This window comes from Pollachius pollachius, assembly GCF_949987615.1.
Source record: "Pollachius pollachius genome assembly, chromosome: 1".
NCBI classification, from domain to species: Eukaryota; Metazoa; Chordata; class Actinopteri; order Gadiformes; family Gadidae; genus Pollachius; species Pollachius pollachius.
This window is the reverse complement of record NC_136934.1, coordinates 15,906,584-15,922,568: the sequence shown is the minus strand read 5'-3', so window position 1 is coordinate 15,922,568 and position 15,985 is coordinate 15,906,584. Positions and strand designations below refer to the sequence as shown.

General features: G+C 51.3%; 1 protein-coding gene across 1 annotated transcript in view; it reads left to right on the top strand.

Moving 5' to 3' along the window:
- The window catches only part of LOC307086531 (zinc finger SWIM domain-containing protein 6-like), a 46,802-nt gene that overhangs the window by 7,993 nt on the left and 22,824 nt on the right, over positions 1 to 15,985 (top strand). Inside the window, 1 exon segment of the mRNA XM_079751772.1 lies at positions 15,674 to 15,985. This exon segment is cut by the window's right edge and continues 45 nt beyond it. Coding sequence (XP_079607898.1) covers positions 15,674 to 15,985 — 312 coding nt within the window.

Here is a 15,985-nt window from a genome sequence, read left to right as displayed (position 1 = left end):
CCCAAGCCAGGCAATAGAAACTCATATCTTATTTACGCGGCCGCTATCTAGATACAGCATGTTTTCCATAGTGCTTCCTGTGTCTAAACTCCCACAGGAAAGCTATAGTCGCTCGGCTAGCTCGGGCTCCCCCTGTACCGCGCTGCCCCTCTCCAATGCTGGCTGCCTCTATCCAGATCTCTGGGGCTATCGCCGCCTTTGCATTTAGACCCACTCTGTTTACCACCGGCTAGATTAGGGAGAGGTGAACAGTAGTCCTTCCTATTGGCTACGACGCCCTTTGCTTTGAGTTTTATGTTCAGAACTGTATACCCTGATATTTCCGTATACAACTAATCGTTCCGGCATTAGTCCATCGCTCGATTGCCGGTCCCGTGCAAACACAGCCCCCCCCCCCCCCCCCACAGTCTTTGTGTGGTGTTGTTGAGGCCCATCAGTTGTTCGCTTTGTACAGCAAGACTTCTACATTCCCTCTGTCGCAGTGTGTTCGTTGCCCTTTATGTCGGACTGCCTTCATGGCTGGCTGGCCGACGGACCGGTAGGCAGTACGAGTGGCTGGCGAGTGGTCCGCTTTGACTGGTCCACCCTTCTCTGGACCGTCGTCCCCCCTACCCTTGGTTCCAGGCCGCAACAGGCCGACCCAGGGAGCGCTGGCTAATGGCTCTCTCTGATGCACACCCTCACTGGATTGGACCGGATGGCCGACGCACGCCTAAAATAACAACAGGAGAGTAGAGAGAGGGAAAGAGGTGGGGAGGGTAGGATGGCCGATCGATATGGCAGGGACACATCTTCTAATAAAGATTTATTCGTTTTTTCCCTCCTCCCATCCTCCCCGGCCAGGCCAGACGAGGAGTGGAGAATGTGATTAGCGGACTCCTTTTCCCAGGGTGCCTCTGGTCACGGATTTGTTTGTGCGTGTACGGTTGATGCGTGTGTACTCGGTGCACTCTGTGTGCCCAATGCATCATTTGTGTGTTATTTTGGTGCATGGCTCTGTGTGTTGATCACACCTCTCTCTCTCCATCTATCTCTCTTTCTTCCACCTCTCTCTCTCTATCGTGCCCTCCGGTGAATGGATGGGGTTAAAAGCAGTGTGGGTCGTTTGTCCTCCTGCAGGCACCGGCACTCTCAACAGCAGCTGGGTCTCTCTCCCTCTCTCTCTCTCTCTCTCTATCCCTCTCCCTCTCTCTCTCTCTCTCTCTCTCTCTCTCTCTCTCTCTCTCTCTCTCTCTCTCTCTCTCTCCTCTCCTCTCTCCTCCCTCACTCTCTCTCTCTCTCTCTCATCTCTCCTCTCTCTCTCTCTCTCGCCTTTTCTGTCAGCTAATATTTAGTTAATCTTTGGTCTGGGACCTAGGGGACTGGTCGGAGCTCCTGGTGCCACATCCATCTCCTGCTGATCTATATTCCACACTGGGTCCCCGCACCATTAACCACCCACAGAGGGGGGGGGGGCGGCAAACAGATGGGTGGAGGTGTTTGTGTGGGGGAGGGGTGGGCCGGGTCGAGGGGATGTAAAGGAGGAAAGATAAAGGCAGGTGGGGAGTGATGAGAGGAAGGTGTAACTAGGTGGGGCTGACCTCACCAGGCGGGGGGGGGGGGGGGGGGGGGGAGAACAGCCTAGAGAGGAAATTCAGGTGCCTGTAAATAAAACAACCGGCAAAGAAAAAATAGGGCTAGGCGATGCTTCGGCCACGGTATTTGCAGGGAGAAGGGCTATAGGCTGTGGGAAATAGCCATCCATTTTTAATGGCGGCGCTTGTGTTTGTGCCCCCCCCCCCCCTCCCCAAACACACACATACACCATTGTTTCCTGCCCCCCTTCCTTCCCTCCCTCCCACCCCCCCCCCTACATTGCGCTGATCGAATCCCTGAATAGGTCAGGGCAGGTGGAATGAGAGCGCCAGCGACCAGAGGGCTGAATAAACAATGAACCGCCCCATAGAGGTGAAGTGGCTTTCACCATCGAGGTGTGGAAGGAAGGGTTGGGGGAAGGCTGGTGGCATCGGAGGAAGACAGGAAGGGAAAGAGAGAGAGGTGTGTGGGGGGGGGGGAAGGGGGGGTGGGGGGGGGGAGAATGGGGTGGCGTGGGTTGGCGTGGGAGTGAGTGATCCCTGTTGCGGCGAGCGCGAGCACTTCATTGATATGCAGTGTGTAGTTATGAGGGCGTCCACCTGCCAAGCTTCCGAGTGCTGAGTCACTCTCCGGCAACGCAGACTAAATGCTTTCCTCCCAGACGCCGGCCCATCTGAATGGAATATAATAGGCCATAAAGTGCTCTGATAGCGATGGCCCCCCTGCCCCACGGCAAACCCCCTGCCCCCTTGTCTTCCCACTCCAAATCTTTCCTTGCCGCTCTGATCGAAACAAAGATCACACGAGGCTGCCGTTAATTATATCTCCCCCTCTTTCGCTTTCTTTCTCACTCTCTCGTTTGCTCCAACTCTCTCTCTCTCGCTCTCTCTCTCTCTCTCTCTCTCTCTCTCTCTCTCTCTCTCTCTCTCTGTCTCCCTCTGTCTCTCTCTCTCTCTCTCTTTCTCTGTCTGTCTCTCTCTCTCTCTGTCTCTCTCTCTCTCTCTCTGTCTCCCTCTGTCTCTCTCTCTCAATGGCTCCAACTCTCTCTGTCTCTCTCTCTCTCTCTCTCTCTCTCTCTCTCCTCTCTCTCTCTCTCTCTCTCTCTCTCTCTCTCTCTACTCTCTCTCCAGCACTTGTTTTCACTCTTTCTCCATCTTTCATTGGGGTTCATTGAGGGGCTTTTCGTTTCTGCTCACTTCAATCTCCCACTCACTCTCTTTCTTTCTCTCTACCCCCCTCCCTCCCTCTCTACAATGTACTTCTCTTCCCTCCTTTCAATCACTTGTGATCTCTTCATTGCGTGTGCAATGAAGTGTGTGTGTGTGTGTGTGTGTGTGTGTTTAACCAATAACCTGCTGAAATAAGCACAAAGCAGCACACTGCAGAATTTGTGTGTTTTTGTAGGTCTGTCTATGTGCTTGTTTGTGTGTAGGTCTGTGTGTGTGTGTGTGTGTGTGTGTGTGTGTGTGTGTGTGTGTGTGTGTGTGTGTGTGTGTGTGTGTGTGTGTGTGTGTGCTCACTGGGCACCTGTTTGGGATCTGAAGACAGTTCATGGCTGCAGGTCCTGTGGAAGCAGGGGAGGAGGAGGAGGAGGAGGAGGAGGAGGAGGAGGAGCAGGAGCAGCAACAGTCTGAGTTACTACAGCTGTTAAGGAAGCAGACCACGAAGGATGGACGGAAGCGCGCGAGAGAGAGAGACAGAGAGTGAGAGTTTGTGTAGGGGAGAAAGCGGGAGGATATGGGTGAAAGAAAAAATGGCAAGCTGGAGGAAGAGTAGGAGAGGAAGGGAAGAGTGGTTGCGAAGACAGCCAGCCATAACCACCTTCTGCCGGCCTGTTTTTCTCTCTTACAGGAATCTAATGGCTTTTCCACTGTGTTCCTTCCAAAGAATGCCTCCTCTCCTCTGCTCCCTTTTTTCCTCTCTCGCCTCTATCTCATATCCCCCGCTCTCTCCACACCTTTTTTTTCATGTCTCCATCTGTGTCTATTCGCTATCGCTCTCCCGAACCCTCTTTTTTTCTCCTCTCCTCTCCCTCTGCTCACTTTCTTCCTTCATGTCCTGCCCCCAGTCTTCCTGTGTTACCCTCTTGCCCCTCTCCTCTCCCCCTCTTTCTCTCTCTCTCTCTCTCTCTCTCTCTCTCTCTCTCTCTCTGTCTCTCTTGCAACCTCTGCCCTTCCAGCTGAACAGCCAGAGGAACAGCTGACTAAATCTGAAGCGAAGGGGTCCTTGGCCCTAGCCCCAGTTCAACCACAGCATCCTCCTATTCCCAGTCCATCCCCCCTTCCCTCCCTCCCATCTCCTCCTCTCTTCTCCCCTAGCCTTGGCCTCTATTCCTGGCTGGGGCTCTTAGCTCTGGCCCTGCCTAGGAGCCTCAGTTCCAGGCAGCCCTGCCTGAATCGCAATCCCCCCCCACTGCTCCGTCCCAGTTCGGAGCTGAATAACTCTTTTTTTTTTCTTTCTCTCACCCACTCACATGCTTTTTCTCTTCGCCCTTCTCTGTTTTTGTGTTGTTGTTCACTGGGTCTTGTTAATTCACTTCCTCTCTGTCTCCGTCTCTCTCTCTCACGCGCTGACTGCAGCCCCTGGTTGCGTCCCAACTTTCTCTGGACCGACTCCCTCTCTGTGGTTGGCAGCGGCTCAGTTCTTTGGCTCCTCACCAACGGCTGCAGCCAGGACCGCCTCTCCCTGGCCAGCAGCGCCAGTCACTGTAACTCGTTGCTGGCCTGCCTCATTCTCTAAATCCCGCCTTCCCAACTCCCCCACCAGCCCCCTTTTCCCATCTCTCTCTCGCTCTCTCTCTCCCCCCAGCCCCTCCAGTGTTGAGCCAATACATTTTGCCAGTTTGGCTGGACGCTTTCTGAAAAGCTCTTCCGACTCATCATGTGTCTCTTTGTCTCCTCACCCCCTCGTCTCTCCTACATCTCCTTAACTGGCGTCGACAGGCTCCGGGGCCCAAGCGCAACACATCATCGCGCTCACACACCGACAGATACTCACTCACAGCTAGTGTGAAGCATATGACAACTGATGTGTGGTGGGGAGGGGAGAGCAGAGGGGGTGGTTGTGGTGGTGGTGGTGGTGGTGTTGGGGAATGCATGGGAGAAGGCAACGGCAGAGGAAGTTGGGCCTTGTCACTCCTCTGCAGACAAGCCAGGGGCTTTAGTTTGATTGTTTTCCAGGGAAAGCGAGACTTTGACCCCCACCCTCCTTCTTCTGCCACTGACTGTCAGAGCAGAGCTCTAGGGCTTGCATGACTCGGCCTGGGTCCCGGAATCCGGCCTCGTTCCTCTAGAACAGATGTCGCCCAACAGAAGGCACCTGTAAGGGCTTCTTTCTCTTCCTGTTTCTCCCCCTGAATGTGACCTCTCAGTGCTCGCAACGAGGACAGCGTGAATGCCCAGAGAGCAGCCCACAGTTGTACGGTTTGAGGGCCGGTAGACTTGCCTGTGTAGGCACCAACAAAAGGAGTGCCCGACCGTCCCCCGCTTTTGTTTGCCAACGGGCCGAGCCAGGGAGCCCAGGGTAGCAAACCTGGGCCCTACACCAGTTGAAGCCACACCATAATGTTCTGGAACACCACTCTTTGTGGATTACAATGCAGTCTTTCCGTCCGTCTGTCTGTCTATCCTCCCTTCTGTCGTCCTGGTTTGCCCTTTTCCACACCGACTTGACTGTAGTTGCTGTCTTTGTTGTGAGTGCGAGTGATTTTGTGTGTGTTGCTGTCATCTTCTGCAGAGGAAATAGGAGGTGGGGGGCGAGGGGTAAACACTGTGGCGTTTCCTTTGGAGTGCTGTGCTCCCTCGCTGACTGGCAAGACGCGGGACGCCGAAAGCAAATGAACACTCGCCGCGGACTTCAAAGCTGTCCTGCGTACATCCGTTTATTGGCAACATCACACAACAACTTTCCCTAGCTTGAGTTCTTCCAAATGGAGAGGGATAACAACAAAAATGAAAAAGGGGGACAGGGAGAATAGGGACACATGGCAAAGTAGTAACCATTCCACCCGCTCAATGGAAGAAGCAGGATGGGGTGTGCTGGTGGGGGAATGGGGTTCCTGAGTAATCAGAGCTAAGCGGTGTAACAGCGGCAAACTGCTTTTCAAAGGCATTTTAATCAGGAGCTGCCTTTTGAACCACGCTGGGTCTGATGCGGAAGTCAGCGCAGAGAGAAGCTGACAGCTTCTAAAGTTTTCCCTACTAAGGGGCCACTGTTGAGTGCTCCCGCTCAGGGTCTGTGTATGCGAATGTGTGTGTGTAAGTGTGTGCGTGTGTGCGTGGTTGTGTGTATGTGTGTGGATGCCTACGTGGTTTGTGTTAGCATGCAACAGTAATTAGCCAAGTGTTAAAGCTGGGCTGAAGTAAGCTGCTAGGATCGACTCCTGTATTATCTTTCTCTCTCTCTCTCTCCCTCTCTCGCTCTCTCTCTCACTCGCTCTCTCTCTCTCTCTCGCTCTCTCGCACTCTCACTCTCCCTCCCACTCTCACTCTCACTCTCACTCTCCCTTGCTATCTCCTGTATGTCTCCTATCCAGGATGGCACCATTGACTGCTATTGACCTAATTTGGGCAAATCTCACTGACCTACTTCAGTATTGGATGCTGCCTTGCCCACAGGAAAAGGGGGGCCTGCATACATACACCCCTTACCCTCCTTTGCCGTTGCTATGGTGCTGCATTCCCCCCCCCCCCCCCCCCTGCTCCCCATCGTCTTCACTTCATCTAGCAAGTGAAATGAACATAATGAGAACCTTCGCCATGCAACCATGTTAGGGAGCTGAAGTAGCCATTAAGCCGTTTGCTTTTGTTGTCCTGGGGTCCACCACGTGTGATCACAGTCTTTCTTTTCCTGCCTTTTCTCCAAAGTGACATAATCAACATAATTGCACATAGAGATAATTATTCCTGTGGCGCCAAAGGAAATCCGTAAGATTTTGCCCAAACTCTGTGGTGCCCAGCATTGAGTTAGTGTTGCTCATACTTGGCTGAATGGGTGGTGATTATATTCTTTTAGACTGTCCACAGATTTACAGACGGCTGTGAACCCTCACTGCAAAGACAATGGAACTGCTTTGACCTGCTAGTGCACATGCACGCTGCACACACACTCACATACACGCATACGCATGCTTGACTGATGACTCACTGAATTCATTAGTTGTTTTAAAGCTCCTGTGTAGTCCACACACAAACACCCCCCCCAGACACCCCCCCACACACACACACACACACACACACGTTTTTATCTAACAATTATACTGGGCGAAATTTGTTGTCATGGCAATGCTTAAGAAAAAAAAAAAACCCTGGCGACTGGCTGGAGGGTCCTCCACTGTCCCCGCCCAGAGAGAGGAGAGAGGAGCCCCCTCATCTAGTTGCGAACGTGAGAGCAGCTTTTCAGTTGAAAGATGAGACGCTTCTGGGAAGTAAGGGGGTCTCTCTCCGACGCTTCTGATGTCAGCTCACTGCTTTTAGCCCGACGGTGGAAACCCAAGCCCAGCTGGGTAGGGAGGGATAGAGGGAGGGATGGAGGGATCGAGAGAGGGGGAGGGAGAGAGAGCCCTTAATGTAGCTGCAGCTTCTCCTCCCAGAGAGATTTTCTCCGCCCTCTCCGTCCCTCAAGTGGGTCTTATTTTTCCTCCCCCTTTTCTCCGCACACATCCAGGTTGAACAGAGTGGATCTAATCCCCCTCGCTCCCGAGTTCATCCTTGAGAGGGCGACCCCAACATCAACGTCAATATTTACAGGAACTGCCCGCAGGCAGCAGGATTGACCACCGCTGCTCGGGGGGGGGGGGGGGGGGGAGAGAGAGAGAGAGAGAGAGAGCGATCCTTGATAACCCATCTTCCCCTTCACCTCCTCTCCTTCGCCTCCTCCCCCCTCGTTTTCTCCCCCTCTGTCCGTGCTCCATGTTCCCGGCACCAGGTGTCTCCCCATATTTGTTTTTTCGTCCCCCTCCCCTCTCTCTCCTCTTTCCCGCTTTGTTTGATATCGGCAGTGCGGTGGGCCTCGCCGTTGCGTCAGTGATGGTTAGCGTGAGTGTGCAGGTGGTCTCTCCCACCGTCCACGTGCCCGTCCCCCCTCCGTGGGGGTGGGGGGGCAGGGGCAAGGGGAGGCTGTTGGTTGAGGGATGCTGGACGACACGTGTCAAGTGATATTAAATGCAAGGGAGTGAGTTTGACCACTGCCCAACCCTCCATCCCCCCCCTCACTCACTCTACGTCGACACCCTCTGACCCCCTCCGCCATAAACCCTCCGCGTCCACTGTGGTTAGCGTGAGGAATGACACTTCCTGTCAGGGTCTGGTGGGGGGGTTGTGTGTGTTAGGGTAACACGTCTGATGTATGAAGCCTCATATCTCTGTGGGCAGAGCGGACGTTTTGGCCTACATGAGGTCCTCTTGTGCGCACACAAGGTCATGTAGTCTAGGAGGGGGAGAGTGGGGGGAGAAGCACCTCTTCACCTCACATCAACCTCCACCACGCACACACACACACACACACACACACACACACACACACACACACACACACACACACACACACACACACTTCACACCTTCCCTTTCCAGACCAATCGAGGCCCGAGGCGTTTAACTAATGAGTCAGCAACTTATTTATCCGTGATGATTGCCACAGCCGCGTTGCTGCAAATTGCCTCCTAAGCGAGTGTGCGTGTTCAGCTCTCACAGTTCCTTTAGAAGCAGGTCGCTCCTGCGCCCGTCTCCCCTGACGAGGCAGAATGTTCTGGGTTGTTCTCACAGGCTTCGTTTCGTTTTTTCGCTCCCGGAGAAAATGGCCAAATTACTCACTTTCTTTCACACAAAGGACAGGTCACATAGCTGTTATTCTGTAAACCCATTCTCCTGGTCGACGGGGTCAATCTGTGAATATGGTTGCGTATGATGAGAGTGTGGATTGAATTTGTGTTTTTAGAGGATTAGTGTGCTTGTGTGAAGGTACTGTTTGTGTGTGTATGTGTGTGTGTGTGTGCCTGTCTCTGTGTGTGTATGTGTGTGTGTGCGTGTGCGTGTGTGTGTGCATGTAGGTATAGTGGATATGCGTGTATTTGTGTGTGTTTGGCTGTCTGGCCTATATTTTTGGGTCTGTGGGGAATGCATGTACATGGGGGCCGTCTAGTGGCTGTGTCTGTGTGTGTGCGTGTGTGCATGGGAGTCTGGAGGGGGGACAGGATGTGGTCATCGTATTGAAACGGGGTCTAGCGTGGAAGGGGTTAAGTGGGAGCCGGCAGAACTGCGTTACGCAAACGAGGCGGCTGGCTGGAGCGGCGAGGGGAAGTGCTGAGCTCAGAGGAACACTGGCTCTCAGCCATCCCCCCTGCACCTCTCTCTCTCTCTCTCTCTCTCTCTCTCTCTCTCTCTCTCCAGCCATACCCATCTCGCCATACCCATCTCGCCCTCCCCACGTTGCCTCCCTCCCCCGCTACAGCTGAGCGCTCCCCATGCTTCCCACCGCCAGGAATGATGGAGGGCGTGTGTGTGTGTGTTTGTGTCTGTGTGTGTGTGTGCGTGTGTATACTGGAATGCAGCTTCCCCCTCGGCTTTAGTGTTATCGTATGTGGTTGTATGACTTTGTGTGTACGTGCATGTGTGTGTGTGTGTGTGTGTGTGTGTGTGTGTGTGTGTGTGTGTGTGTGTGAACCTGCATGTACCGGTATATGTGTGTGTGCGTGGAACAGTGTTGATGCCTCTTTGTGAGTCCGTCTGGGATGCCTTTCCTCGTCTGTCATGTGACGTCAGCACACACCCTGGGTCAGCTCAGGGATAAACTACGTGCATGTGTTTGTGTGTTTGTTTGTGTGTGCGAGAGAGAGAGAGAGAGAGAGAGAGAGACTGTTTGGAAGCAGACGGCGGCTGACTGCAGCCAGTGTGCTCATGAAGACAACATTAGAGCATGTCAAGGGGTGGTGTGCGTGTGTGTGTGTGTGTGTGTGTGTGTGTGTGTGTGTGTGTGTGTGTGTGTGTGTGGGAGTGTGCGTGTGTGCAGTGGAGTGTGTCGGCTGACTTTCCAAATGAAACGGGAGGGCTAAAGAGAGTAAGGTTATTTCCTGGAATGGATAAGTGAACCTAAAAAAAAACTGTCCCACACACACACACACTAACACACAATGATGCACACACAATGATATTCACACACACTCACTCATTCAATCAGACACACACACACACACATACTCACACACATGCTCTTTTCAATTTCAGATTTAATTCAATGCTTTCAGTAGCCAATGTATTTTCTCAAGATAATTCCTTCCTGTACACATTTCCACAAAATTATCTTCGGTACTTGAATATATAGTCTTAGGTTGACAAAGGTTGTGCAAAGTCAACTCTTTGTGTGTGAAATCATTTACCATACATGTAAAACACATTTAGAACTTATATTTATTCAATATATATTGAGTAACAAATATTCCATGCAAACCCTTAACAAATCAAACTTGTATGAAACACCCACACACCACATCTTTTGAGGGTGATTTGTACAACGGTGTTATCGCGACAAAATGAAATAATGTTTAAAAGAGAATGTTGTGTGTGCTGTGGGTTTTCTATAGGGGCTGACTGACACATGACCTGTTAGCCTAGCGATGCTCTGCTTCTCTAAACAAGGACCCTGGCTCCATGGCGTGTGAAGAGCACTGTTAGCTCGCTGTTAGCGTCTCTAGTCTATAGCTTTGTCATTAGAAAGACACTCAAGCCCCTGAAGTAGCAGACAATGGCTTTCGAATAGATCCCATTACCTTCTGCCTATAGGTTCCCTGTCTCTTCGGGGACCTGGCCCCTGCTAATTACCTACATTCGTTTCGAGCCAGCTGTAATTTCATTCACGCTAATGAACCTTAGCACATAGATTGGGAGAATGTATACTTAATGCACAGCCTGGAGCAGGAATTGGATGCCTCTGGGTTCTCCAATGACAGAGATTTATCTGTTGTTATTTAAAGGGACAGCATGGATATCTCTTCTCGGATAACGGCACAAAACCTCCAACAGCTTAAATATCATGCTAGCTTAAGAAATACTAATGTTGTTGTAATGTTTAAAATCGGCTTTAAACCTGTGCCCTCTGCTAGGCACCCCCATATGATTATATTGTCTTCTTAACACCATTAGCCGGTAAGCTAATATAGCCTATAGCAATGCTACATACGTTCCGTGTTCGTGATGCCTGTATCTATCCTATTTAGGCTTCGCCCCCAAGGTGTGCCTCCACCTCTCAACGTCACCTGCTGTCTTTCACTGTGTTGTCCCAATTCCTAAATCCCTAGACAAAGTCATTACTCAACTCCTCTTCCCCGTCTGCCCAGCCTTCAGAATGGCAGCAGCTCTGGAGATCTGTTGATGTGGCAGCGAAACTTGCTCGGCCTGACAGCCCCAATCCCCAAGAAATTAGAATCCATTTTGTAAGTCATAGTTTGAAAGATGCAAGTCATTCCAGATGTAGGCCGTGGCCGCTGAGTGGCAGCAGGCACAGCCGCTCACATGTCAACTTCAACCACTGGCCGATGACAACTCCAATCACCCATAGACGCCGATATTCACACACAAACACACACACAAAGACACACACTCGCTCGCACGCGTACAGTGTCGAGGCTATGCATTATTTATATGCAGATTCTTCCAATTTGTCAGAATCTGTTTCCGAATGGAAACATCAGACAGAATCGCTGCACATTGGCATTGTGTGTGTGTGTGTGTGTGTGTGTGTGTGGGTGTGTGTGTGTGTGTGTGTGTGTGAGTGTGTTTGTGTGCGTGTGTGTGTGTGAAGAAAACACACCTGCAGAGAGCAGGGCCTTTGGTTGAGGAATAAATATGGCCGCCCCTGGAGCTCAGCTGTGTTATTGTAGTCTGTCCCACACCCTTCAACACACACACACACACACACACACACACACACACACACACACACACACACACACACACACACACACACACACACACACACAAATATACAACAAGAAAAAGGTTTTCCACCACATCTCATTGATCTATGTTTATAGTCTCTGTATGGGTGCTTCCTTATAGGACAACGACCACACACACACACACACACACACTAATACTCCTACTGTTACCGCACATAGATATAGGGGAGAACCACAGTGTCTATAGGCTTACCGCCTGTCCAATTAAAAAGCTCTGGGTTCCTTTGTACTATATAAATTGCGGCAGGGCCTGTTGAAAAAGCCACACTAAACACTGATGCCTTAAAGAACACGTGGCGAGATGTGGGCTACAGGCACATACAGCATACCCAGTGCAGCACACACACATTCGCATACGCAGCCATACATTGCGGCCCTTCCATCAGCTGAATCTGTTTCTCATCTGTTGTCTCTGTAAGTCAGCCTCGTGGAACAGCTGGGAGTCTGGTCCACTTGTGGTCCACTAAGTGATATTTTACAAGCCTAATCAAACCGGGTTCCAGTCTAAACGGGTATGTGTCAGTGAAGGACCCCTGCTTGAAGGTTTAGACAGAATTGAGAGCTCCAATGTGTGTTTGTCTCATGTTGAAAATAAGATTAATGCGATGACGTTTGAATGGACTGAGGGACCAATGGGGAGGGAGGAGTAGGAGTGAATTGGCCACTCTTTACAATTTGTTCAATACCTCCTTTTCTCTCGTCTCTTCGTTCTCACCACTTGTTTTGCACTCTCACCTAGTTTGTTCCCCCCCCCCCCCCCCACCACAAGCCTGAATTAATCACTCTTTCACAAACGCACTTTAAAGAAAAACAACATGAATGTTGTGCACTAACACTGTGTCTGGCCACGGGGCCACAGTCGATTTTGTCGGCCAGCCATGAAGCAATTTCCCCCCATAAACCTAATGACCACCTATTGCTGGAGCCTGATTTCATTCATTCGTTCCTCATTCCCATTGGCTGTGATCTTCTAATTCGATTGGGGCCTTAGATCCATGATTCCCGATGTAATTGACATGGGGTTATCCCCCAGCGAGCGGCAGCCCACCATACATACACAACCCCGGCCTCCATGTTGTTACTAGGGGGACTCATGTTGTATAGGATCTACTATATAAAGGCTCCTGCTTCTGCATGGACTGTATATGGATGGAGCCGGGGGGGCCCTTCCTCTCTGGCACAAGAGCAGGCTCTCCTCTGTGGTGCTGGAGGCTCCGGTCCGTCCCCGTCCCCGTCCCCCTCTCTCTCCCCCGGCGTTGAATAGACAGAACAAGTGGTCCCGGCCGTTGGAGGTGGAGCATGCTGGCTTATAGGCACTTATACCATCTCAAAAGGGAGAGATGGAGAGAGAGAGGGGCTGTTGGGGATAAGGGGGGATGCTCTCATGTGGGCAATGGACGAAAACTTGCATGGGTGGTCTCGCACTCGTTCTTTACATATCCATATATACATACTTTCTCTTTTCCATCGCTCTTTATACTCGTTTTTCTCTCCTCCTTCTCCTCTCCGCTCCCACTCTGTGCGCTGGGACCAGGAGGGACCACAGTGGTCAGGAGGGGTTTCTAGGGCAACCTCAGAGAGGCCTTGTTCTAAAAATGGCCGCCACGGTTCCTTTGAATGTCTGCCCTGGCCTCTTCGACGTGCACACAGAGAGAAGCCCAGAGCACCACTAGAGGGGGGGGGGGGGGGCTAGGCTCTCTAATAGCTAGCACATGAGACATTGGAGGATTCATACCCACCCAAGCAAGAATCATGGGTGTGTGTGTGTGTGTGTGTGTGTGTGTGTGTGTGTGAGAGTATGTGAGCGAGTGTGTACTTGTGAGAGAGTGAGTGATAGTATGTATATGTATGCTTGCATATGCGTGCGTGTGTGTGTGTGTGTGTTTGTGTGTGTGTGTGTGAGTGTGTGTGTGTGTGTGCTCATGTGTGTGCCTCAACAGTATTACCCCTGTACTCAGCGCTTGGCTAAATTAAAAGGGCATTTTTGGCATAGGGGGGCAGTTTTCACTGCCCGGTCGTTTGGATGAGGACAGGCGAAACTCATTACCTACCCATCTGTCAGAGAGAGAGAGTGCGAGGGAGAGCTGTGGGAACCTAGGGAGAGATGGATCGTGTGTGTGTGTGAGTGCTGAGGGGGTGGGCAAGGGATTTGGCCGGAGAGAGGGGGTCCTTTTTAAAAGCCAACAGGGCAACAGTTTCACAACAGATGAATAGGTTGTGGTTCAGATCGTGCATTACTCTTTTATCACTGCTTAGTTATTCATACTTCACGTGCCCCCCCCCCCCCCCCCCCCCCCCCCCCCCCCCGCCCCCGCTTCACTCCACCCCCTGAAAAAAGCAAAAGCAAATCGCTGTTTTAATTTTCCCTGTGGGGGAAAGAAAAAAGACTGGCAACAGAGAGTGCAGCTGTTTTGCAACTGTCTGTGTATGTGTGTGTGTGTGTGTGTTTTCTTTGTTTAAGTGTGTTTGTGTGTCTGTGTTTCACCCATGAGCTCTTCGGGCCCCACATGTTTCTGATGTTCTTCAGGCTCTCCACTACACACACACACACACACACGCACACACACACACACGCACACACACACACACACACACACACACACACACACACACACACACACATACACCGTCATGTAACCTGACTGGACAGGGACTCAGACACTAGGCTAATGAGCATTCGTTGCTGTTTGCAGTCGTTGCGCTGCTTTGTTCCCTGGACACCGCTAGTAGCTCAGCCAGCTGGTGGTCAAGCTACAGGGCTGAACGCTACGGAATATTCTTTGAGAGTTGTGCTTTAAATGCCACCCGCCTGTCTGTCTGCCTGTCTGTCTGTCTGTCTGTCTGTCTGTCTGTCTGTCTGTCTGTCTGTCCACCCATCTTTACTTCCATTCAGCCCGTCATTTATTTTGTAACCTTTAACCTTGGATTAAAGGCTACAAAAGAAACATGTGAAGGCCCCAGCATTCACATGTGATACACCTAAATGCTCCCCCCCCAGCATTCACATGTGATGTGAATGCTTAATATGTGTTTTATATGTGAGTGAGTTGGCCACACTCCAGGGCCTTTGATGAACCTGTTTCGAGGGGTATGTCTCTGGGTCCACATGCCTCCTCAAGCCCTCTGCAAGCACATGCATACATTCATAATAATCTCCCCCTCCCCTTAACCACTCCCAGTCATTAATACATGCATGACCCCATGCGGCGCACACGCGGGCCTCTTTCGTGTGCTCATCTGTGTGTGTGTGTGTTTAAGGCCGGTGCTGCTTGAGGGGGGAGGGGCTCCTCCACCCTGTTCGTGAATATTCATGGCCGTATTATTGACCAACCACCGCCTCTGGATGGTGCAGTCAGGAGAAAAGATCAAACGTTCTATTCAAATGAAAGGCTATATTATTGATAAGAGCTTGCACACATTCTCTCTCATGTTTCACATAATCTCACTCTCTCTCTGTTTCTCGTTATGCAGTGTGGTTACGCCAACTAGTTATCTCTCTTCTTCTGGGTCTGTAGGCCCACCCCTCTGGGAAACCCTGGCTCATTGTGGTTGGCTTTGACCTGCTTCTTTCACATGTAGTATGTTGAATACGCCTCTTCATTCTTGAGGATACGGTCTGAATGATAAAATTGACAAAAAAAGCTGGACTGTAGTTTTTTCAATTGTACTTTGGCTGGTGCTAGTAAAAGGTCTTCTGTAGCAGTCGACCAAGGTCTGTCTTGATTGGATTAAATGTTCTTGTAATGAAATTATCGGCTCGACCCAGCGGCTTCGGACAAAGTAGTAATGTAAAAATGTGGCATTGCTAAAAATAAAGAATCAAAGCACGTACGAAAGGGGGCGAGGGGGGAGGGAAACGGAAGAAAAGCAAAAACCAACAGAAGGAAGCAAGTGAAACAGAAATAACACGTTCTCTTGTGTTGTTAGCAGCGACACAAGAAAACGGGGCAATGCTCCAACGACATAGGAACTAAATAAGAACACAACAATGTGAATATTGCAAAAACAAATGAATCAAAGCCAGTGGCAAAAGATGAAAACGCATTGCAAAATAAGCTAAACGAACAGGAAGAAAGGCACTGAAATGTGAACGCCGTCTCTCTTCGGTTTCTAATCTAATTTCCGTTCCTTTTTGGTTTACTTCAGGTTTCCACCTGAGCGGCACGGTCACGGACCCGGCCACGCCCACGGCCCCCGAGCTGGTGTGCAGCGTCAGCGTCAGCTTTGACCGCTGCAAGATCACGGCGGTGACGTGCACGTGCGGCAACAAGGACATCTTCTACTGCGCCCACGTGGTGGCGCTGTCCCTGTACCGCGTACGGAAGCCCGAGCAGGTCAAGCTGCACCTGCCCATCTCGGAGACGCTGTTCCAGATGAGCCGGGACCAGCTGCAGAAGTTCGTCCAGTACCTGATCTCCGTGCACCACACAGAGGTGCTGCCCACCGCGCAGAAGCTCG